The sequence below is a fragment of the Mizuhopecten yessoensis genome, unplaced genomic scaffold, assembly GCF_002113885.1.
Source record: "Mizuhopecten yessoensis strain PY_sf001 unplaced genomic scaffold, ASM211388v2 scaffold897, whole genome shotgun sequence".
Lineage (NCBI taxonomy): Eukaryota > Metazoa > Mollusca > Bivalvia > Pectinida > Pectinidae > Mizuhopecten > Mizuhopecten yessoensis.
The window spans coordinates 419,933-444,175 of record NW_018403776.1 but is presented as its reverse complement, the minus strand read 5'-3'; the positions used below and the strand labels follow the sequence as shown (position 1 = coordinate 444,175).

The window sequence follows — 24,243 nt, the reverse complement described above, 5'->3', positions numbered from 1 at the left end:
TTTTATTTATTGTTTGTAGGGTTACCACGACCACCAATGTATGCTTACCCAGCCCCCTCACAGTTTCCACCAGGTTTATACGGTCCAGACCTGTCGCAAGTGCAATGGTAAGTTGCTGCCTCTTTTAATATCTATTACCTTTTTCTCATTAATATAAATGGATGAATTATCGGTCATACTGTTTAGACTAGAGGAAGCAAATATGGGGGGTTGTAAAACAAAGGTCCAGTGAGGGTTATGGTGGGTTTATTGGGCAGCATAAGTGCTGGCGAGATACAGCTGCTGACTCCAAGGTGGTGACCATCTGTTTAGGAGGACAGGACAGGCTTCTCTGTCACCACCCAGACACTTGACTCATAATTTATAATTATGGTTACTTTTTTATGGACTCTTAACCCAGTCGGGTCCCACTCCATCCCATACCATCTTCTGTGCTGTACAGTGCTCATAAAGATGGAGAGGCAATCTACTTCTCCAAAGCTAGTTGTTTCTAGGTACATTCTGTTGACGGTTAATAGCCTGTGAGACGCACAGGATGGTGGGGCAGTGGTACACAGTTATTGAATATTGTCATGTATGTCATTTTATGATTTATTGTTTTATTGCAGCTTCACAGTCTTCATAGAAGCAGGGGAAAGAAAGAACTTTTTTTCCTTAAAACATTTGAGGTTTAGTTAACGGGAAAATATTTTTAATTGAATTAACATTTCATGATATAGTTGATAACCTTGACTTTTCTCCTTGAGGTGGTGATCCTAGTGTGCAAATTAGTTCCCTGTTTTCTGGTCCTAGATTAGTTCTTCCTCAGACCTACTGGCAAGGGTTTTCCCTCAGACGTACTGGCCAGGCAGTGATTGGTCTTGTTTTCTGGTCCTAGGGTTGTTCTCCCTTAGATGTACTGGCCAGGCAGTCTGTTTTCTGGTCTGAGGGTAGTTCTACCTCAGAAGTTCTGGCCAGGCAGTGATTGGTCTGTACTCTGGTCCGAAGGTAGTTCTCCCTCAGAAGTTCTGGCCAGGCAGTGATTGGTCTGTACTCTGGTCCGAAGGTAGTTCTCCCTCAGAAGTTCTGGCCAGGCAGTGATTGGTCTGTGCTCTGGTCCGAGGCTAATTCTCCCACAGAAGTTCTGGCCAGGCAGTGATTGGTCTGTGCTCTGGTCCGAGGGTAGTTCTCCTCAGAAGTTCTGGCCAGGCAGTGATTGGTCTGTGCTCTGGTCCTAAGACGTAAGCAAGCTGATGATGTAACAGATCTGACCACATAATGATGCTCATCAGACCTTTGTTGATTCTACAACAAATGGTTTGATGATGTGAGTGCCATATTATAGGATGTTAGGCAGGTCAGGCGTGGTCTGGCCACAAACGGGGATAGGGATCAGGTAGTCTCCATTAGGCCGGGGTTAAAAGCAACACATACCTTTGGTACAGGTCTGCATACCATAATTAGCAATTAGCATCTCCCACATATGCTTTGTAGAGGCAAATATTCTTCTTTGTCCTCCATTCAAAAGCAAACATGAAGGCGTTTATCTGTACTCAATCTTTTTGGTTGCCTTTATTCTTGTCCAAGAGTGTCCTACATATTAGCTTGGCGTTTTGTACGTAGTCTCGGGCCCAAGCCCTCTCTCACCCGGTGTTGGTAGATGTGCTAATCTTAGGCATGTATTGCCTTTGTGCTGGCCTCTCCTCACTTACCAGCCCTCTGAATTTATTAATCTGTTTCATTTTATGAGAGATGGGAAGTAATTGGTGGAGAAAGAGAAGGTTCTTTTGATCCTTTGTTAGTTATTGCATGGAATCTCTTGGGAAATTTGTTCAACTTTTCATCTTTGTTCATTGTGTTGTTTAAGTTGAATGTTCCGACATGATGTACATGTTCCGAGCCTGTCCCCGTTATGCATATATACTGCTGTGAGAGAATTATAAATTAGCTGCTAGTTAATATGTTGTATCATTTCTTACATCTTTTAACAAGGTATTTGGTAATATGAATATTGATTTGGTTACAACTGGTAATTACAGGGCACAAAGGCTTGTTGTACATAATATGTCTGAGAGAAATATAATTACATGTGCCATCTTTTGTGTGTTTTTCTATTTAAAAAAAAAAATCAAATTTATACTTTGTGGTCATTTAATCATTCTTTGATGATAAAGTATAGTCAAAAGGCCCATTGATCCTTTAAATAGAGTGATAATTAGATTTTCAAAGAACAAATGCTTTTCATGTGTTAATTTTTTGGAGGTTTCATATTCATTCAACATATTGACAGTAAACAATATCAATACCTGGTAATTATGAAAAGAGGGCCTGATTTTGTAATTTAAACTCAAATATGTAGAAAGGTTGAATATTTTTGAAATTGAATATTTCTTCATACGTTCAGTTAAACTAATTAGAACTAATGGGAAAATAGATTATTCTGGCATTTGTTACCATTGAAATCATTGAAATCAAATAAAGAGGTCTTTTCTTTGAATATATATTCCAAATGTATTTATTTGACACAACCAGTAAACATGGTGCCCTCTTATTATGCCTTAACAATTGCAAAGTAAAATGCCAAACAAGTGCAAGTTGTACTTTTTTTTCTATAGGCTTTGGTTTCAAAGGATGATACCAAATGTATTTAAAAAAATACATGTGTCTGCAGGCTTTCTTTAAGGTCTTTAAAATCTCTAGTTTCTCCTATAATATTGAATACACTGATACATGTTCATGTTAACTGTATGCCTATATAGTACAATGCTGTAATAATTATGAATCTACTGTAATAATTGTATATATATCACTAATGCACAGAGCTGTAAGGATTGTATTGCGTTGCTGTAATGATTGTATGACAATGTTGTAATTGTGTTCCAGGCAGAGACAAGGGTACCCCATCTCCTCAGGTGCCTTCTCCGGGGCATACCCACCTTCATTATTAAACTCAAGTGCATTATCACGGTTCGGCCATCCTGGCCTATTCCCACCCCCGGGCATTCCCCACCCAGGCATGCCTCACCCCACCTTAATGTCACCAGCCAATAAACAGGATGGAGGACAGCATCCCCACGGCCAAGATAGGTAAGCCATTCTCTCTCTACCAGGTTCAATGTTTATCTTATAAGGATATACAGATATATAGATAGATTTCTTCAAGTGTGTAACTTCTTTTGTATATAAAGTTAGATTTGTAGATTATAAAGATGTACATAAAATAAGGTAATAAGGAAGTATGAATATGGTACACAAAACTAGATCTCAAGATTGAAATCATGTACATAAGTTAGGTGTGTCGCTAATAAGGTTTGTTGCTTATAAAGTTACCAAAACTCTTACTAAATGTTTGTGTAAAGATGTGGAGTTAACATTGTCTACCAATCCTGTTTTATCTGTGTTGACCTATTTCCTTACAGTCTTGTAACGGCTGCTGTTTTGTAATAAACAAAAGTGTTAATTCTTGCTGTAATATTGATGTAAATCGCGGTAAAATCAGGGATAAATATGTAGATCTGATGACCATGGTCATCACTACCCCCAATAATCCTACGTTGTTTTACTTACAGAATGAATGACCAAGGGGGCAGTGGCCACAATCAGCGGGAAGAACAAGAAAAGAAGAAACCTCATATAAAGAAACCTCTAAATGCCTTTATGTTATTTATGAAGGAGCAACGGGCCAAAGTGGTAGCAGAATGTACATTGAAAGAATCTGCAGCAATAAACCAAATTTTAGGTAGAAAGGTAAGTTGACGACAAGCATATGATTGAAGGGAACTAACTCAACCTAAATATTTAGGAGATTTTATTTGCTAATTTCTTTTAATTTTAGCAGATATTGACTGTGTCTATTGCATACTAGATTATTTGTTACAAATTATTCATGTTTGATATACCGGTATATAATTATTCATGCATACTTAGAGCTGTGAATATTGTGTTATTCTGAGATCTGAAAGTCATGGAAATTGGTTATTTTCCTGTGTATGGACTAAGACAGGTCTAGTTTGTGTTGATCATATATAGACTAGAGTTTGTAGACTTGCTCAAGTCAATATATAGATAGCAAAATAAGTGATATACATGGCGACTGATGGCCAGTCTAGAAATAACAACTTGATTCTGATACTCGTGTAGACTCGGATGCCATTAGCGTCTAATTGGTTTTACATCAATTTGTATAAGTTTGCTTAGAAAAAGCAGCAAATGAAATGTTTTAGTAGGGTTTACATTATGCTTTCCTGATTTCAGTGGCATGCACTAGATAGGTCAGAACAAACAAAATATTATGAAATGGCAAGGAAAGAAAAAGAGCTACATTTACAACTGTATCCCGGCTGGAGTGCCAGAGATAACTATGCTGCACACACTAAGAAAAAGAGGAAAAAGAGAGACACTCCATCAGGTCATGCAGGTAGGTTTATATTTTATGTAACTGTCTTTTTTTTTTATTTCAGTGGCATGCACTAGAAAGGTCGGAACAATCTAAATATTATGAAATGGCACGGAAAGAAAAAGAACGACATTTACAGTTGTACCCCGGCTGGAGTGCCAGGGATAACAATGTTTCACAGTCTAAGAAAAAGAGGAAAAAGAAAAACACTCTTGCACAGACCAGAGGTATGTTTTAGTTTGTCTCCCACTAGAGAGTGCACGGCTGCATGGACGGTGAGGACACGAGGCCAGACTAGTCCATGTGCTGTAGAGGAGATATTCTAGAACACTTAACATCAACGGTCTATGAATGGCCCTGTAACACACTCTATATAGACAGGCAACAAATTAATTATTCACACATGAAAGGCTAAACACTGGAGCCAGGCAGACATAAATCCTAATAATACAACATCTATAACTGACAAAGCTGTGGAGGACCTATAAGCAGCTCGGGTTGTACAGCTTGATCTGTGTGCTTATTTCACTATCTCATCATTTACAAGTTATGAGCGAAAAGGGTATGGTTAACTTTTAACTTAACCTGGAAATGAAAATGATTTGGCTATGTTAATGTTTCTTATTCATCAAACCTAGAAAACAAAGCAACTTTGGCTATTTGGATTTTATATGGCCATCAAATTTTTTGATGAGACATGTTGTGGTAAGCATACTTGGTAAGCATGTACAATATGCAAAGACTAGAGTTTGAAGTTGACCAAAATTTGTGCAAAATTAATTACCATACTGTGCTCTGATTGGTTGGCAATGTCCATACAATAACTTCACCAAATATGACTGGATTCTGATGAAAATGGTTAATATCCATGTCATATTGTTCCAGCCCTGCAGTACTCTTGTTATTAACTTGGAATCCCTAGAAGTTGTAAAATGTATGTAACAGAGGTCATTATTTTTCAATGCCTCCGCTAGGAGTCGAACCCTGGACCTCTGGTTTACTAGTGTTGTAATGTACCCAATGTGTTAAATAGAGAAATTTTACCATGGTGACATACTCCCCCTCCAGGAGAAATTCTACCATGGTGACATGCTCCCCCTCCAGGAAAGAACTTGAATGACCTCTGTTATATGTAGTTGATAAAATTCATTGTGATGATGTAGATAAAAAAGAAACATTCAACTCGTATTACAAATGGCATTGCTTGCAAGGTCACAAGGGTTCAAAAGGGTGTGTTTTTTTAATTGAAAGCTAAGTATAAAAAATGACCTGATGAAAGAGTTGATTTGGTGTTTTTTTGTGATATGAAAATATGTATGCCTTTAAATCTTTGTCGTAGTAATTTAATACTTTTTTTGAAATTTTCTAAAAAACAAATTCTGCTTTACAGATTGTACAATTGCAAAAAAGTGTCGAGCGCGTTATGGTCTGGAGCAGCAGGGACAGTGGTGTAAGCCTTGTCGGTAAGTTCAAGTCACCATGCACAGAGACGTGGCTAATGCAGAAAAGTGTCACTCCTCATAGCCACTGTTTCTTCTAGACAGCATTCAAATGAGACACCAGTAAGCTGACAAATATCGCTAGGTTGTAAAACCCACATTTATGTACATTTACTTAGACGTTTAACATCCAACAGTTTCAAATATTTCAGGCTTTTAGGGATAACTTTCAAAATAAAAAATCTTTTTTTGGTCATTTTGGCAAATGGAGTACTTATTTAATATGATTGGACATGTCTATGCTGTTGCTCGAGTTTCTCTGATACAGGGCTGTGGTTATTGATTTTCTTGGCCCTATCTTGTCTACCATGTTTTGTGATATTGACAGTTAAACAAATCCAAACTTGCTATCACAGTGTCGGAGTGAAAACCTGACAACTACGTTGACTCAAACACTTTTTCATTTGCTGACATATCATTTATAACACTGGCTCTCTTCACAATCTTGATCTTCCAAACATATGGCAAATGTCACTATTATTGAATTAGAAAGAAAACAATGATAGGTCCTATTTTTTTGTCCTATTGACTGTTGCTATATTGCATGAAGTTTTCTTTACATGTGTGTGTATTACTTGATGAAGAAGCGACAAAAGTACACGATGTGTAATGACACAGTACCTGTGTCAGTAGAGTGTCTCGTTTGAATTGCCACACATGGGGGATTATTGTTGTTACGTACAAGGCATGCGGGGGTCATCATCAGATCATTGCACATTGTACCTTTTTTGGGTCTACACATGTAGAATCCCATGTATCGCCATGCATTGATTTGTTTTTACAGAGAGTGCCACTAGTCTGTGGTCCCGGTGCGGTCAGGGGCGGAGGATTGGGAGTGCAGGGTGATGTGCCCATGTATCTTTCCTACAATTCATACTACGCCACTTTTAACAGACAACTTTTCTGCAATGGCCATCTTGTCTCATTTCAGATCAATGCATGAAACGTGTGATCATGATCAGACTGCTGATATAAAACCGACAATCTCCACAGAGGTATCGTCAGGTATACCATTTGACCTGCACGTATGCTGCCGCAGCTCGCATGCTACATATACTATGCAGTCTGCCTTGCCATTAATGCTTGTTTTCTTATCCTAGCTGCAGCAGGCTGGATTCAGCATTTTTACACTCGTAACTGCATAATGTTGAGTTTGTTTGCCTCATTCTTGCCTAAATTTATTCTGCATGTTGCCATAGCAACAATAAAGGCATGTTCCCAAGCAACACAGGAGCATGCCGCCCTAGCCACAGGAGCTTTGTTTTGAGTTCATTTGACAAATACTACTTTTATTTGCTTGTTTCAGCCCAATTCAGTGTTTCTTTCAGCTTTGCTTGGTTTTATTTGCTAAAGTGGTTATCACTGTTGTATCTGTAATTGCAGCAAGCATGCTTCATTTTGTCTGGCATGTCATTACTGATGCCACTCATCCATCAACCTAACTGTCCAAAAGATTTTCGATTTTTTTTTTGAAAACAATACACAAATACACAGAATACTCTTGTATTTACTGTCCAATCACCTTCAGTATTTACCCAATTGTAGCATGGGATGTTTTTTCTCTTCTGTTATTTCATTTTGGTTGGAACATTTTAAAACTTTGTCTCAGAAGCAAGCAAAACAGATATACAATGAATTGTGATGCATGAGAGTTGACTGACTTGCCTGAGTTGACACCTAACAGCTATATACTGACCTAGCGTAACTCGTGCAGGGGTAGTTTGGTACACATTGCTTATACGGCAGTGACCTGCCCTGGTAGTGGCTACTGCTTATATATTACTATATACACACACAGTATCCTTGTATAGCTAACTGCATCTTGTACAGCTTTTTCATACGATTCCTTTTGAGTTACTTTGATTTTGGCTTTAGATCTGCTTTTAGATATTTTTTGACAAATCTTAGACTAGTGTTTGATGTTAACACTTTTTTTCTGTTTCAATTCTTCTTTGTTCAGTCTGTAAATTAATCATGTCTCAAAGTGTTTTCTTTCCTTAAAAGTTGCTCATATTTTTTTCACTGGTAATTTTGTATATAAAGATACCAGAATATTGCAAATATAACATTAAAATAAATCTCTTTCCTTACCTTGAAAACTTGTAAATACTGTGACGATGTATTTCAATGTTATGTTGCTCTTGTTGTTGAATGTTGTAGTTCCTATAGAGAAATATTGTCTAATGCATATTTTGGCCTTTGTATTTCAGAAGAAAGAAGAAATGTATTAGATACATGCTCGACGATGGAGTCGAATACGTAACTGACGGGGAAGACGGTCCCATGAGTGACGACGTGACCACAGGAGACTCTGTGCATGACAGCGACTCCATGGTAGGGAGTCCGTTACTTTCGGTAACAAGTGATGATGCATTTTCTACACCATCAAAGTCTTTCTGCCAAAACTCGCCGCCGTCCTGTTTGGACCTCGAGGACCAAGGCGAGGACCTGGACTTGACTTTAAAGCCTGTTGATAATGGTGTGGTTAGGGAGCCCCTGTGTCCCCGGTCTCATGACCTGAATGACAGTCGGCAGTATAGCCTAAACAGAGACCTGAATGTCACACTGACTATGTGTACAAGCCCAGTCGAACCAGTGCCTACATCTCACAGTGCGAGCAGTATACTTATCCCCTAGCAGTCAATAGGTGGGATCAAATCTTCAGTCATTTTCATTGACCATGTATCAGTTAGTGTTATTGTACATAAGAACATATAGATGCAAGTGTACAGCATAATACCGAGATCTCATACTATTGATGTCACTATACTTGGTACTGTATTCCCTTCATTAGTCCTCTACCCCCGGAGTTGTTACATTTGTGCGGTGTGCGTGGAGGAAGGAGGGCCGTTACGTGATGGACCCTCTCAGGCCTCTGCTGTGCAGGGGCAGACTTTACAGGAGTGGTGTATCACTAATCGGCAAAACGGGCAGTACCGTTGTGGAATTACCTTCTTGTGTCAGAACCACGCTTCAGGAGACCATTGTATGGCTCAACAAACAGGATGTCAAAACATGTATGTCGAGCTCATGGTGCGGTGATCATGGTTGCCATGGTTACAAAACACTTTACCCCTCCCAGGATTGTGAAATCACATGACATCTCTTTTAGCCGTGTGGTTGCTATGGTGATAGCCTTCAGGAAGTTGAGAACTACTTTTTTTCTTACGATAAAAGGCGTATGTGAAACAATTCTAAGATTTACAAATATATACTTATGAATCAGTTATTATATTGTTAAAAAGTCTACAATATGAAAAAGTTTTTTTAAAGTATTTATAGGTATACAAATTTTAGTGATTTTAGAATTTTGAAATACATAATATATCAGTGATTGGTTGGTCTTTTTAAAACAAAATATATGAAGTGACTTTTATCTCTGTGTAGTTGTTTTCCGATGTAATCTGAAGGTTAGGTGCACTCCTAGACAGCAGACAAATGTAACTCTGGCTCCTTCTCTCGCCTACACTGTTGTCGTGGTGTTCATTGACAGTCATTATGTGTGGTAGATGTTTTCACAATAATATTGTCACTATGTCTAGCCATATGTAGTAATTTCATCTTTATCTCGTCTTTCCTTCCTTGATAATAAACCACTCTGTCAGGATGTGATGGAGCTGATCTCTGGGATAAGTGTGACAAGCACCAGGAATGTGTGCACCTGTCAGGTGTGATTGAGGTGTGCGAGTCGTGTGACACCTGTCGGGTGTGATTGAGGTGTGCGGGTCGTGTGACACCTGTCGGGTGCGATTGAGGTGTGCGAGTCGTGTGACGCCTGTCAGGTGTGATTGAGGTGGGCGAGTCGTGTGACACCCGTCAGGTGTGATTAAGGTGTGCGAGTCGTGTGACTCCTGTCGGGTGTGATTAAGGTGTGCGAGTCGTGTGACTCCTGTCGGGTGTGATTAAGGGGTGCGAGTCGTGTGACACCTGTCGGGTGCGATTGAGGTGTGCGAGTCGTGTGTGGGTGGATCAGTGTGTATGGGACTGAATCATCTAGGATGTTTTATAAAGGTGCAAAATAAATCGTATTCCTTTTTGAAATTGTACAACCAAACGTGAAGGTCTATATATATATGAGTGTGTGTACCAGCTTCCAAGTATTGTTCCCATCAGTTGTACACTATGATACATGTCAACTGATCACAGTTCACCGACAACTTGTAGTTATTTGATTTTTTTGATTTTCGATAATTCTTTTGCAAGAATATTTTATTACTGTTTCAGTGAACATTGTAAAAAAAAAAATTTTAGACAAAAATTGTTTCTATCTCATTTAAATACCCGAGTTTAAAATGTCCCTAGTCTCTGTCTGGTTGTACGAATAGATTGAAAGTTTCCGTGTAGAAGTAGCGAGCATGTCCGCATTCATCAGTGTCCAATACCACATTACTGCCAGAACATTTACCATTGGAGTCTTTATGTATGGGCATCTAGCTTATAACAACATTGTCATTAATTGGTGCAAATTTCTTTTTTATTATTAAAGTAAGATGTTATGTATGGATATTTATTTGTATACATATATGATGATGATCAAACCTAAGTATGTGTCAGGAAAGGATGAAAGCTGGGACGTAAGAGTTATCTTTCATATAGGGTGTAGAACTACAACTTAAATCAGTGCCTACAAAATGTTTCTCACATTATAGTAAAAACACAGTCGGTTACTTTTGACAGATTCTCCTACCTTTTTGGCTATCTTGTTGAATTAATTAGTAAAAAGTAAATCTTCATGGCAAATTCTCACATGTACTGACTGGTTTTATGTTCACATGAAAGTGTTCAATGAGACAAAAACAGCAGTTTTATAATAGATAAATATTTTATCCAAAGAAAATATGAAGCTAACTTACGTTTTGTTTGTGACCTTATCCCATGGAAATAATTACAGAAATATCTTTTTAAATCTCTTAAACATGAAGAAGAAATTTAATTTCTGGTGACAGGAACTTTTAAGACGAAAGCCAAAGACATGCATTTGTCTCTGAATAAGATAATACACTACTAAAGCCTTCCCCTTTTTCTAAACCTTGAAGAAATAACAGGTTGCCCCAAGACTCCCAACAAACAACATCCATATACATGTATATGAATAGATGATCTCCTACAGTCTGTCGTTATCATAGTGTCTGTCCTTGGTTTCTGGTTGTAGTTGTGTATTATGTGTACTGTGTTGTGTCCACCCTAGGAGTGTGGAGCCGCTCATGTCAACTTTATATTTCCATGTTGGGTGTGAGGATTGTGGCACGTTTGCCTGTACATATGAGGAATTTGTATAATGCTCAGAGAACTATAGAAGTTTACTACTATATAATGATTATTACACAAGGTCAGAGATAGTCTAATGATATTTATAATTGTGATAAAATGAAGAAAATAATACAATATACAAGGAAAATAATTTCTGCCTTTGTTCAATTGTGTGAATGTGTGGGTGTATGTGCGAGAGGAATTTTCAAATTGACATGATTAACAAGACACAAGCATAGCTTTTCATTACTTAGTCCATTAAATGGTACTCACAAGGAAATCTCACCAGTTTATTTCATTAAATGAAATATAGGTCCACATGTTGAGGTGTATTAACAAACGTTCAATATATAACATTGTGTCCAGGTAGAACCAAGGGGGGTAACTTCATCAGTCCGACAAAAGAGTGACACAGTCCAGTTGTGTTTTTCAGCCACCTTATTTTTGGCACTATTCCACAGAAATTTATTTCCTTTTGTTAAGTGTGTTCCTTAAATGCAATATAGTGCTACTTACCACATTCACTGGTAATCATGACACAAGATTTGGGTCAATGGTTAGAATTCTGGGCCATATAATATATTGTCAAGATAATGTGTCAAGTGAAAGCAATATGTTTGTAATTGATGGTTATAGATAATTACAAATATTCCTATTTGTTTACATGGGATAATACCAAAGAAAAGAATCTGAAAATCCCCTACTGACTTACATTTATAACTGAATGTTCTCCAATGGAATTGTTAGCGATTACTGATACAAGTCGCAAATCTACAAAATGCATTTAAAATACTACAAAATGTTTATTTGCCAAGAGAGATGTTGTTGTTTTCGATTGGTTGTATGGGGTGGTTTTATTCACCAAATCTTCAGGTACTGGTAGTCAAAATTGGGCACAACTACTGTTGTACAGCTGATTTTGCTTAAAAACACTGAATTTTATGAAACAATTAAAGGAATATAATTATTGTTTTATATATCTAATTTTTTTTTTAGTTTCCTTTAATATCATTTTTCAATTTTGCTTTTCCAAAGATTTTTTTACTTTGTCAACTGATAGTTGACAAAGTAACCATGGTAACTGATTATTTTGAATGCCATTTTTACCTGTAGTTCTGTTTTATTTGTATGCATGATTTGTAAAGTATAAAACGTTATTTTAGTGGCAACATGTTGACACTATGTTGTCACCTAAGTTTGGTTCCAGTGGGTGTGGCCCGCTGATGGTGCTTGTTTTGTTTTAGACCAGCAGCCACTCGGCCCGACTTACTCTCTGTACACAGCTAAATTATGTCACTCTTGTTGTCAAGGTAATCAAGACGTCTTTTTACAAATTGACCAGTGTATTTATGTGTTACAGCATTCTTGTTTCTGTAATAAACCTCAAGTTGAAACTTAGCCTTGTTTGTTTGTGATTACAAAAGTATTAACACCTGGAGTCTTTGCCAATGCCAACACAGAAGTGGAGAAGGTATAGAAAATTACATTGTTAAGTATTCAGATATAATGATAAATCTGACAAATGCATGTCAAAGTACCTTAACCCTGAAATTAGCAGGGTCAAACAATTACAAAGGAATGCTCATCATATTACACATATAAGGAAAACAAGATATCCTAGAAGGATCTTGGTGCCCAACATGAAAGAATTTTCATCAAATTTACAAAAGATGATCTTTTACCTTCTTTGCTCTTTCCTTTTCCTTACAGGTACTACAGTCTGTTTGTTGGAAATCCTAAACAGGAATCTTGAACATTAAATTAAACTTCATAATGTCGTGGGTTATTTGGCAATATGACAAACGTTATTTTATAAGAATTGAAAAGAAAACGCTGTAATTCTTGCAATACTAGAAGTGCTGTCAATGACCAATGTTGGGGCCAGGGATATTTTTAACAAGGGGAACATATCAAATATGGAAAACAAAATCTGAGCTGGCTTTCTGGTGGCAATCCTGGTTTTCCTATCAGTCTTAAAGTTACCATAGCTAGGAATCATGGGGACCCTTCATGTGACATTTGAGCAAGATCCCTTAAAAACTTTCTGGAAAAAAAGCACTAAAAAACTTTTAACTTTTAAAATTTAAGATGCCTGCCTGTTAGCCATCATGGTTTTTGAATCAATCTCAAAATTCTAATATGTGTAACTAACAGGAGACCATGGGGAACCTTCATGTGAAATTTCAGAAAGATCCCTCTAGTACTTTCTGAAGAACAGCACTGACAAACTTAAACTTTCAAATGCATACCTGCCGTGTTGCTTTTCCAATCAGTCGAAAAATTTGCTATGCCTATCAAGAGATCATTTGGAACCTTCCTTTTAAATTTGAGAAAGATCCCTCTAGTGCTTTCTGAAAAACAGTGCAACCAATCTTTAGCCCTCATATTCAAGATGCCTGCCTATCGATCATTTTGGTTTTTCTTGTCAGTCCAAAATTAGGGGAATCTTCATGTGAAATTTGAGAACAATATAGTGCTAAGGACAGACAATGGATGACCATCTCATGATGGTGGGCTAAAAGTATGCAAGGGGTCAAACTTTCAACTTGCACCTTATCCAACAGACTATTCTAGAGTATTGACGAAACCAGAAATAATTATTCATGGTGTGTACAAGTAAACATACGCTGTTGTGGTATCATCAATCAATGTTAACAATACAGAACAAGTGGCCCAGAGGGCCTGTATCGCTCAACTGGATATTAAATGCCCAGCATGGAACAAATAACTATGGGTTTGGGGCAGACCCAAGGGTCAATAATAATATCCTTATTGTGTTCGACTCTTAATATCAAGCAACAGTATATAATGGTTATCGGGCGGGGATCTCATCCCTTTCAAGGTGATAACCCAGAAACTAAGTCCCTAGGTGTGGGGCCAGATCAAAGGATCAATACTAACATCACGATTGTGTTTGGTCTCCTAATGCCAATGGTATATATAATGATAGGGTGGGGATCTCTACCATTTCTAAGATATGACCCAAGAATTAAGTCCATAGGGGTGGGGCCACACCTAAGGGTCAATTCTTATATTATAATTGTGTTTGTCTATTGATGTATATACATGGTTATGTGGTGGGTATCACAGCTGTTTTTAAAGTTATTGCACAGGAATTATGTCCTTAGTGTTGGGGCCAGACCCAAGGGCCAATAATAATATCATGATTGTGTTCGTCTCATATTCCAAGCAATGGTATATATGATTATGGGGTGGGTATCTCAACCATTTCAAAGTTATAACCCAAGAACAAGAACTAAGTCTATAGGGATGGGGCCAGACCCTAGGGTCAATTTTAATATATAACTGTGTGGTGGAAGAGGGTGGGGGGTTAATCTCTCCATTTTTACATCAAAGAATTCGCTAAAGCAAAATGGTCAAATTACCCCTTTTATGGCCCCACCTCAGCCTCCTAGCGGTTCAACCGCTCCATTTGTACAATTTTTAATCCCCACCACCTACGGTTGCTTCCAACCAAATGTGGTTGATGGCCTTCTCTTAGTTTCAGAGAAGACGCTTAAAGCAATATGGACAAATTACCCTTTTGGGCCCTGACCGTAATTTTAATAGCTGGTGCTAAGGTGGTAATTTGTACTCCCAAAGGTTCGACTTTCATCAAACTTTAAAATATTTGTTCATGTCTTGACATTTTATTTTTATGTTATTTGGAGTGTCAATTCTGCATGTACTATATACAAAGACTGAGTCCAAGTTTGAAGCTGATCAAAATACATGCATAGTCTATTAGCATATTGCGCTTTGATTGGTGGACAGTTTTTGCACAATAACGTCACCAAATATGACTGGATCTGATGAAACTAAGGCCGAGTTAGAAGTTGAGCTAAAAATTTGCATAATTAACGAATATTCTGTTCTTAGATTGGTCAGAGGTTTCTACACAATAACCTTATGAAATATGCCTGGTTTTTATGAAAATATTTGCGATGATATTATTATTAGGCCAAAGGGAGGCAGTACCGATTTCTTTTCCTATGGTATGAATATGGCCAATGGGAAGCAATTCCTATACAATTTAAGTTTGTTTTAAAGATATTCAAGGATATTTGAAGTCTATATCGTCTTTCATCTGTAGTACAATGTTTTATTCTTTAACCACATTTCAGAAATAATTAAACTTTACCGAGTAACAAAGTGCAAAAGCAGTATTTTTTGTTTCATTTAATGCAAGAATGCATCAGAAGGATTTTATATATATCAGATTGGCATAGAAGGGGCATATGTTATTCCGACCCCGAGGTACATTTGGTAGGTTATAGACCAAAGATGCCCAATGATGCTCCTGACTAAATAAGGATAAAATACCTTTATCCCTACGGTAGAAGAAGGACTTTAAAGGTTTTACCCTTTAATTCCCTTATTGGGCCTTGCTCATCTGCCCCCAGGGGGACCACACCCACCGTTTATACAAAATTGATTGCTCTTGGAAATGTTGACGACGGACGCAGCGCAGCGCCATGACATAAGCTCAAAGTCCTTTGGACCAGGTGAGCTAATGAATCACCTAAATTGCCCCTATTAGGGGCCTGCCTCTTAGCCCCCAGGGGGCAATTCCCTCCATTGGTACAAAATTGAGTTCCTGAAGAATGCTCTACACCAAATTTAGTTCAAATTCCTCCATTCATATAGAAGGAGAAGGATTTTAAACATTTTACCCTATGTTCTCCCTAATGGGCCCTGCCCCTCTGCCCCTAGGAAAGTCATACCTAGGGGGGGCACACCTTCGTTTAAACAAAATTGAATGCCTTTGACTGAGGATACTCCAGGCCAAATTTAGTTGAAATTCACTCAGCCCTTCAGGACTAGTAGCGTTTTAAAGAAAAAGTTGAAAGACGACGGACACTGCGCAAGGCAGGTGAGCTAATGAAAAACAAATACTTGACTTTAATAGATTTCTCATTACGTAGATAATGTACAATAAATAGCAATTGTGAGGTGATCACTGAGACATCGGACACAACACTAACTTGTTCCTTTCTGACAGTTCAAGTCATTGAAAATACACACAACAATTACATTTGAAATTCTTCAGATGCTACTGAAACTGGCTGGTATCTATTCTTTTGAAAAGCACATGACAATTAAAATTTCGATATTTGATTCCTCCATCTATATTTATGACATTTTAAATGATTAAAGTCATAGTATTGAACTTCTTTTCTTTTTGTTTCTGTTCCTCAAACTAAAACTTAATATTGAAATGACAAGCGAGTGTACCGGGGTGGGTATCGTGGGGATATTTTATGAAATTCCTAAATAAAAAAAATCAAACAGGCAATTTTATATCAAAATTACGATGAATAAAAAACAAATTAATAATATTGAAAAACCATTTGGCGATTAGAATTCATGAGAATAGTGTTGTCAGAATGGTTTGGTCAACAATGGTCCAAGGGACATAACTCAATTCCCGTTCATCCAGCTCGGATTCTTCGGTTCATACTGGCGTTTCATACTAGCATTAAGTTGTAGATTTCACTGTTAATCACGTTAATATCCATACACAAAAGGTACACCAATAGTAGACTAATAAATCTGCCCGAGATCAGTGCAGCACTAGGGAAGAGCACAAATATAGTAAAAGATATGTTAGCTGATTTAGTTACTGAGCATAGAGTTTGTGTAGAATGTGTCTATTGGTCACAGGAGTTATACATAGTACCACTTGACCACTGAAAAAATAATTATATATATATACATTAAACATAATGATCTCAATTGGAAATTTTCAATTTTTAACTTAACCATCACATTTACATCAGCAGCACAAACACTTCAACATTTACAAATAACCTTATACCAACAATATTTAGGATCGTTGTCTCTCTGCTCTGTGGTTTTTGTCTATATAGTAACCTCCCTTTTATTTCATGTTGGATATAACTGCAGCACAGTCAGTATATCAATCTGTGGCCGAGGGTTGCAGTCCTGGTCTAGACCAGCTTTTACACTCAGAACACTTTTGTTAATTATATTTTGTTTACTTCACTTTTAATATTATCATAAAAGTTTGGAAAGGTATGGTTTTCCTTTCAGAAATAATTTTCAAAGCTATATAGTCAAGCCAGATAAAGCATGTTCCAATGTGTAGTTACAGTTTTTGGTAGAAGTACGAGGATCCTTAATTGAATTTTCTGCTATTGGAGTTTAACATGATTTCTGATTGTTTCTGGGGAAACAAAGATTGATGTTAAAGCGTTCCATGATACTTGCTGTATTACACTATAAAAACACTTCATACTTTACGACAAAAGGCTAAAACGTCGTAATGGCCTCAGTTTTTGAGATATTGACCTCGACTAAGCACTGTAAAATACATCATCATTGCCAAACACGTATCATACTTGACCACAATTGAAACTTTCATGAAAATCAGCTGAATATGAAATAACTGAAATAATGGCAAATAGTTTGTATAAAATGTTCTTTCCTATTCACATTGTTTGACCAATATATGAAGTTAGCTGAAATTGTTGCGGGGGGATTTGAAATTGGTAGTTGCAAGTTACTTTTTTTTCAAAACGCAGAGAGACTTCTCACTGATGGAAGAAACACCTGTTTGTACATCAGAATCACAAGATATTGAAGATGCCGAGCAATGAAATGGTGTCATTGGTGGGTTAGTGTGACTGGAAAATGATGATGCAGCGGGATCAAATGTAGTGTTACTGTATTGTCATTGCCTGTAGGTGAATGACATGTTATAACTGTTGTTGATGTAATACAGGTGTTTTTGTATACGTAGGAAATGATTACTGACAGAACCAGAATGCTTACGTTAATCTCAGGGGCTTGTATAGACTTATATGATAAAATTAGCTTGAAATACCTACTTATATATATACAGTACAGTAAGTATTTCAAGCTAATTTTATCATATAAGTCTATACAAGTTGTATACTTTAAAGAAATTATAATAGATCTACCATGAAAATGAGTTCCGAAACTAAATGAGAACATTTGTTAAAAATGCCAATGTACCAAATGAAATCACAGGTGCTCGGGTACTGGAATACCCCCTTATACTAATAAATCATATATTCCAGAACCCGAGCACTTGTGAATGAAATCTACAGCATTGTAGTTATTTTTTTGTAGGTTATAGGTAACAACTTGTTACCATGTGCAAACAAATAATTTCTTTCCATGATCAATATATTCTGTGTACAGTAATCAGCTTTTGTTTATTGACTGATTCGATATATGATATAGCCGATGATCCTCTACTGCCGTAACAACTGTACCGGCGAAAGTGTCATGGCGTTTTCTAACTATTCCGGAAGTACAAGAGTTATCTAGCTTAGAGCGCTGACACCATTGGCGTGCCTACATTGGTCCAAGAGTTACATATTAGCTTGTCGTTTTGTAAGTAGGCCTAGTCTAAGACCGATGTTGGTATATGTGCTTATTTTAGGCATGAATTACCTTTGTACTGGCATCTTCGTACTGTGACCCATACCAGCATAGCATATCGTCATGTATTGAGCATTTTCAACCAGTGAATTTACTAAACTACATGTATTTCTACCTCTTCGTTATATCTGATGAGTTCATCTAAAAGAACTACTCAAAAGATTACATTTAAAAGTGGGTTTGATTTGGTTACAACTGGTAATTACAGGGCACAAAGGCTTGTTGTACATAATATGTCTGAGAGAAATATAATAACATGTGCCAGTCTTTTGTGGGTTTTTCTATTTGAAAAAAAATTCATTTATTTATAATTTATACTTTGTGGTTATTTTATCAGTCTTTGATGATAAATTATAGTTAAAAGACCCATTGATCCTTTAAATAGAGTGATAATTAGATTTTCAAAGAACAAATATATTTCATTTGTTAATTTTTGGAAGTTTCATATTCATTCCACATATTGGCAGTAAACAATATCAATACCTGGTAACAGAGACGTATTATACGTCTCTGCTGGTAATTATGAAAAGAGGGCCTGACTTTGTAATTTAAACTCAAATATGTAAAAAGGTTGAATATTTTTGAAATAAATGAATTTCTTCATACGTTCAGTTAAACTTATCAGAACTAATTGGTAAATTAATTATTCTGGCATCTGTCCCCAATGAAAACATTGACATCAAATAAAGAGTTCTTTTGAAAATAGTCCATATTGTATAAAAAACACTGTGCCCTCTTATGCTTTAGCTATTGCAAAAAAGTATAATGCCAAGTAAAGTACAAGTTGTACCTTTTTTCCTAAAGCCTCAGAGGATGATACCAAATGTAATTTTTTTTAAATACATGTGCCTGCAGGCTTTCTTTAACCCTTTCAACCCTTAACTCTCCCATGCATTGATCTGGATGAGTTCATTATGGTCTACAGTGGTGAATGGGTTAAGGTTATAAAATCTCTAGTTTCTCCTATAATACCGAATACACTGATACATGTTAACTGTATGCCTATATAGTATAATGCTGTAATAATTATGAATCTACTGTAATAATTGTATATGTATCACTAACGCACAGAGCTGTAAGGATTGTATTGCGTTTCTTTAATGATTGTTGTAATTGTGTTCCAGGCAGAGACAAGGGTACCCCATCTCCTCAGGTGCCTTCTCCGGGGCATACCCACCTTCATTATTAAACTAAAGTGCATTATCACAGTTCAGCCATCCCGGCCTATTCGGCCTATTCGTTCCCTCGGGCATTCCCAACCCAGGCATGCCTCACTCCACTTTAATGTCACCAGCCAAAAAACGTGGAAAGCAGCCCCACGGCCAAGATAGGTAAGCCAGTCTCTCCATTCTATGTTCAATGTGTATCTTATAAGGATAGATATAGATTTATTTAAGTATATAAAGTGTGTCATTTTTTATCCATATAAAGTTAGATTTGTGAATATACATAAAATTAGGTAATAAGGAAGTATGAATATATAGTACACAAAAATTAGATCTGAAGATCAAAATCATGTACATAAATTAGGTGTGTAGCTAATAAGAAATTAGGTGTATAGCTTATAAGGTTACCAAAACCAACAAAAATTGAATCTACCCTATGTTACTCTCCGTTATATATATACTGTAGGGAGTGATGTCCCTTTATTAGTAAATGTGTAAAGATGTGGAGTTAACATTGTCTACCAACCCTGTTTTATCTGTGTTGACCTATTTCCTTACAGTCTTGTAACGACTGCTGTTTTGTAATAAACAAAAGTGTTAATTCTTGCTGTAAAATTGATGTAAATCGCGGTAAAATCAGGGATAAATATGTAGATCTGATAACCAAGGTCATCACTACCCCCAATAATCCTACGTTTTACTTACAGAATGAATGACCAAGGGGGCAGTGGCCACAATCAGCGGGAAGAACAAGAAAAGAAGAAACCTCATATAAAGAAACCTCTTAATGCCTTTATGTTATTTATGAAGGAGCAACGGGCCGAAGTGGCAGCAGAATGTAGATTAAAAGAATCTGCAACAATAAACCAAATTTTAGGTAGAAAGGTAAGCATGTGATTGAAGGGAACTAACTCGGCTGAAATATTTAGGATATTTTATTTGCTAATTTCTTTAAACTTCAGCAGATATTGACCATGTTAACATGTCTATTACATACCAGGTTATTTATAGAATTATCCATGCATACTTAGAGCTGCGAATATTGTGGAATTCTGAATTCAAAGTCATGGACATTGATTATTTTCCTGTTAATGGACTTGAACAGGTCTAGTTTGTAGACTTGCTAAAGTCAATACATAGATAGGAAAATAAGTGATATACATGGCGACTGATTCCCAGTCTAGAAATAACAACTTGATTCTGATACTTGTGTAGACTCTGAAAAAGCAGCAAATGAAATGTTTTAGTAGTGTTTAAATTTAAGAGGATTCATGTTGTAGTCATTAAGCTTTCCTGATTTCAGTGGCATGAACTAAAAAGGTCAGAACAAACAAATTATTTTGAAATGGCAAGGAAAGAAAAAGAACTACATTTACAACTGTATCCCAGCTGGAGTGCCAGGGATAACTATGCTGCACACACTAAAAAAAGGAAGGAAAAGAAGGAAAAGAGGGAAAAGAAGGAAAAGAGAAACACTCTTGCACAGAAGCAAGGTATGTTGGAGTTTGTCCCCACCTAGATAGTGCACCGCTGTATTGATGGTGAGGACATGGGGCCATTTGCTGTCTAGGAGATCTAGAGGTATTCTAGAACACTTAACATCAACGGTCTATGAATGGCCCTGTAACACACTCTATATAGACAGGCCACACATTAATTATTCACACATGAAAGGCTAAACACTGGAGCCAGGCAGACATAAATCCTAATAATACAACATCTATAAACAACTGACAAAGCTGTGGAGGACCTATAAGCAGCTCGGGGTGTACAGCTTGATCTGTGTGCTTATTTCACTATCTCATCATTTACAAGTTATATGCGAAAAGGGTATGGTTAACTTTTAACTGAGCCTGGAAATGAAAATGATTTGGCTATGTTAATGTTTCTTATTCATCAAACCTAGAAAACAAAGAAGTTTTGGCTATTTGGATTTTATATGGCCATCAAAATGTTTGATGAGTCATGTTTTGGTACTCACAGCATCCATCCATACTTTTTTTGGTTTTTGCATTATTTATTTTTTTACTGAACAGAAAACCAAGATGGTCGACAGGCAGCCATCTTTAATTTGAGAGTTAAAATTTGTTAGCGCTATTTCACAGATTTTGATAGTGAAGGTTTGTTGTAACTGTTTCTTAGGAAGTTGTGGATGGATCTTTCCTAATTTTTTTTATTTAGGTTCCTCTACATTGTGCATGTTTACTTTTGAGACTGATAGAATAAACAAAATAGTTGACAGACAGCCATCTTGGATTTGACAGTTGAAATTGTTTATCGCTCACAAAGTACAGAAGGGCTCTTTCTCAAACTTCTCAAACAAGCTCAATGTTGGGTGCCAAGACCCCTCTGGGATCGCTTGTTTTGTAATATGAAAACATTGATGCCTTTGAATCTTTATCATAGTACGTAATTCAATACTTTTTTCGAAATTTTCTGAAAACAAATTCTGCTTACAGATTGTAGAATTGCAAAAAAGTGTCGAGCGCGTTATGGTCAGGAGCAGCAGGGACAGTGGTGTAAGCCTTGTCGGTAAGTTCAAGTCACCATGCACAGAGACGTGGCTAATGCAGAAAAGTGTCACTCCTCATAGCCACTGTTTCTTCTAGACAGCATTCAAATGAGACACCAGTAAGCTGACAAATATCGCTGGGTTGTAAAACTCACATTTATGTACATTCGTTTGAATTGCCACACTTGGGGGATTATTGTTGTTACATACACATGGCATGCTGGGGTGATCATCAGATCATTGAACGTTGTTCCTTGGGGTATCAGGAAAAGAATACACCTGCTGTTACCCACCGCATGTATCGTAGGAGGTGACTAATGTGGGAACCCCCTGCAGAATTGGGGATTTGCATTGGTGTCAGTGTGCAGTTTTTTTTTCTTCTTTTTCCCACTGGTAATTATGTACAAATACCAAAATATTGCAAATATAACATTGAAATAAATCTCTTTCCTTACCTTGAAAACTTTTAAATGTCTTGACAATGTACTTCAATGTTGTGTTGCTCAGGTTGTTGAATTTTGTAGTTCCTATAGAAAGATGTTGTCTAATGCATATTTTGGCCTGTTTATTTCAGAAGAAAGCAGAAATGTATTAAGACACAAGCTCGACGATCGAGTTGAATACGTAACTGACGGGGAGGAAGGTCCCATGAGTGACGATGTGACCACAGGAGACTCTGTACATGACAGTAACTCCATGGGAGTCAGTTACGTTTGGTAACAAGTGATGATGCATTTTCTACACCATGATGAAAAAGTCTTTCTGCCAAAACTCGTCGCCGTCCTGTTTAGACCTCGGGAACCAAGGCGAGGACCTGGACTTGACTTTAAAGCCTGTTGATAATGGTGTGGTAAGGGAGCCCTCGACAGGCGGAAGTATAGCCTAAACAGAGACCTAAATTTCACACTATGTGTACAAGCCCAGTCGAACCAGTGCCTACATCTCACAGAGCAAGCAGTATACTTATCCCCTAGCAGTCAATAGGTGGGATCAAATCTTCAGTCATTTTCATTGACCATGTATCAGATAGTGTTATTGTACATAAGAACATAATTATAGATGCAATTGTACAGGATAATACCGAGATCTCATACTATTGATGTCACTATACTTGGCAATCGGCAAAACCGTTGTGGAATTACCTTCTTGTGTCAAACCATGCTTCAGGAGACCATTGTATGGCTCAACAAACAGGATGTCAAAACATGTATGTCGAGCTGCGGTGATCATGGTTACAAAATACTTAACCCCACCCAGGATTGTGAAATCACATGACATATCTTGTTGCTACAAACCTGGAGGTATATATATGAACTTGTGTGCCAGCTTTCAAATTGTTTCCATCAGTTTGTTCGCCATGATACATGTCAACTGATCCCATTTCACTGACATTGTAGTTATTTGATTGCTAAATGTCCCCAATCTCTGGACCAACATGAGACAAATTTTCAGTGTATATCGAAGTAGCGAGCATACATCAGTGTCCAATACAACATTGAAGCAATTTAATTATTATTAAATATTATTATTTTAATTGATTTTGAGCCGATTCTGATTGGCTGAAACAACATATGTGACCACCTGTAAAAGTAGTTATAAACCGGAGTGGTTTGCAGGTGTTCAAAAAAGGTAGAAAGTGTAAAACTATTTTTTTACTTCAATTTTGAAAAAATCAATTAAAATAATACAACTATTGTAGCATGGTGATTTTGGTCGATACATGGTTTTATCAACCTAGGTTAGCAATATTGACCGAGGTCAATATTGCTAACCTAGGTCGATAAAACGATGTTGAATAAAACCATGTTGAATAAAACCTCAAGTTGAAACTTAGCCTTGTTTGTTTGTGATTACAAAAGTATCAACCCCTTGTTCTGTACTAGATAATAGTACACCCTACAGACAGGCACTAGACAAAGTCACATGACAGACTCGCATTACATGGTCAGATAACAGTACAATAGCATATTGTTACATCATGATATGATAGACTGGACAAAATATTTTACC

At 37.0% G+C, this 24,243-nt stretch overlaps 2 protein-coding genes across 9 annotated transcripts in view; both read left to right on the top strand.

The window, feature by feature from the left end:
• Positions 1-24,066, top strand: part of LOC110453906 (protein pangolin, isoforms A/H/I/S-like) — a 70,309-nt gene extending 46,243 nt beyond the window's left edge. For 2 of the 8 annotated variants that reach the window (XM_021503131.1, XM_021503157.1), the window contains 6 exons: positions 20-107; positions 2,863-3,066; positions 3,549-3,726; positions 4,234-4,396; positions 5,766-5,838; positions 8,085-12,522. In XM_021503131.1, coding sequence (XP_021358806.1) covers positions 20-107; positions 2,863-3,066; positions 3,549-3,726; positions 4,234-4,396; positions 5,766-5,838; positions 8,085-8,511 — 1,133 coding nt within the window. In that variant the 3' untranslated portion in view covers positions 8,512-12,522. Of the gene's footprint in view, positions 1-19; positions 108-2,862; positions 3,067-3,548; positions 3,727-4,233; positions 4,397-4,439; positions 4,603-5,765; positions 5,839-6,805; positions 6,880-8,084; positions 12,523-23,450 lie in introns of those variants that run through there. The other 6 variants (XR_002463320.1, XR_002463319.1, XM_021503175.1 and 3 more) reach the window with 6 other exon arrangements.
• Positions 18,396-23,444, top strand: LOC110453946 (transcription factor 7-like 2). Its single transcript, XM_021503207.1, has 6 exons — positions 18,396-18,507; positions 19,680-19,886; positions 20,429-20,606; positions 21,025-21,214; positions 22,181-22,253; positions 22,808-23,444. Exons 2-6 carry the CDS (start codon positions 19,822-19,824, stop codon positions 22,851-22,853), a joined length of 552 nt encoding a protein of 183 aa, XP_021358882.1. The 5' UTR covers positions 18,396-18,507; positions 19,680-19,821; the 3' UTR covers positions 22,854-23,444.
• Positions 24,067-24,243: the final 177 nt, after the last annotated feature.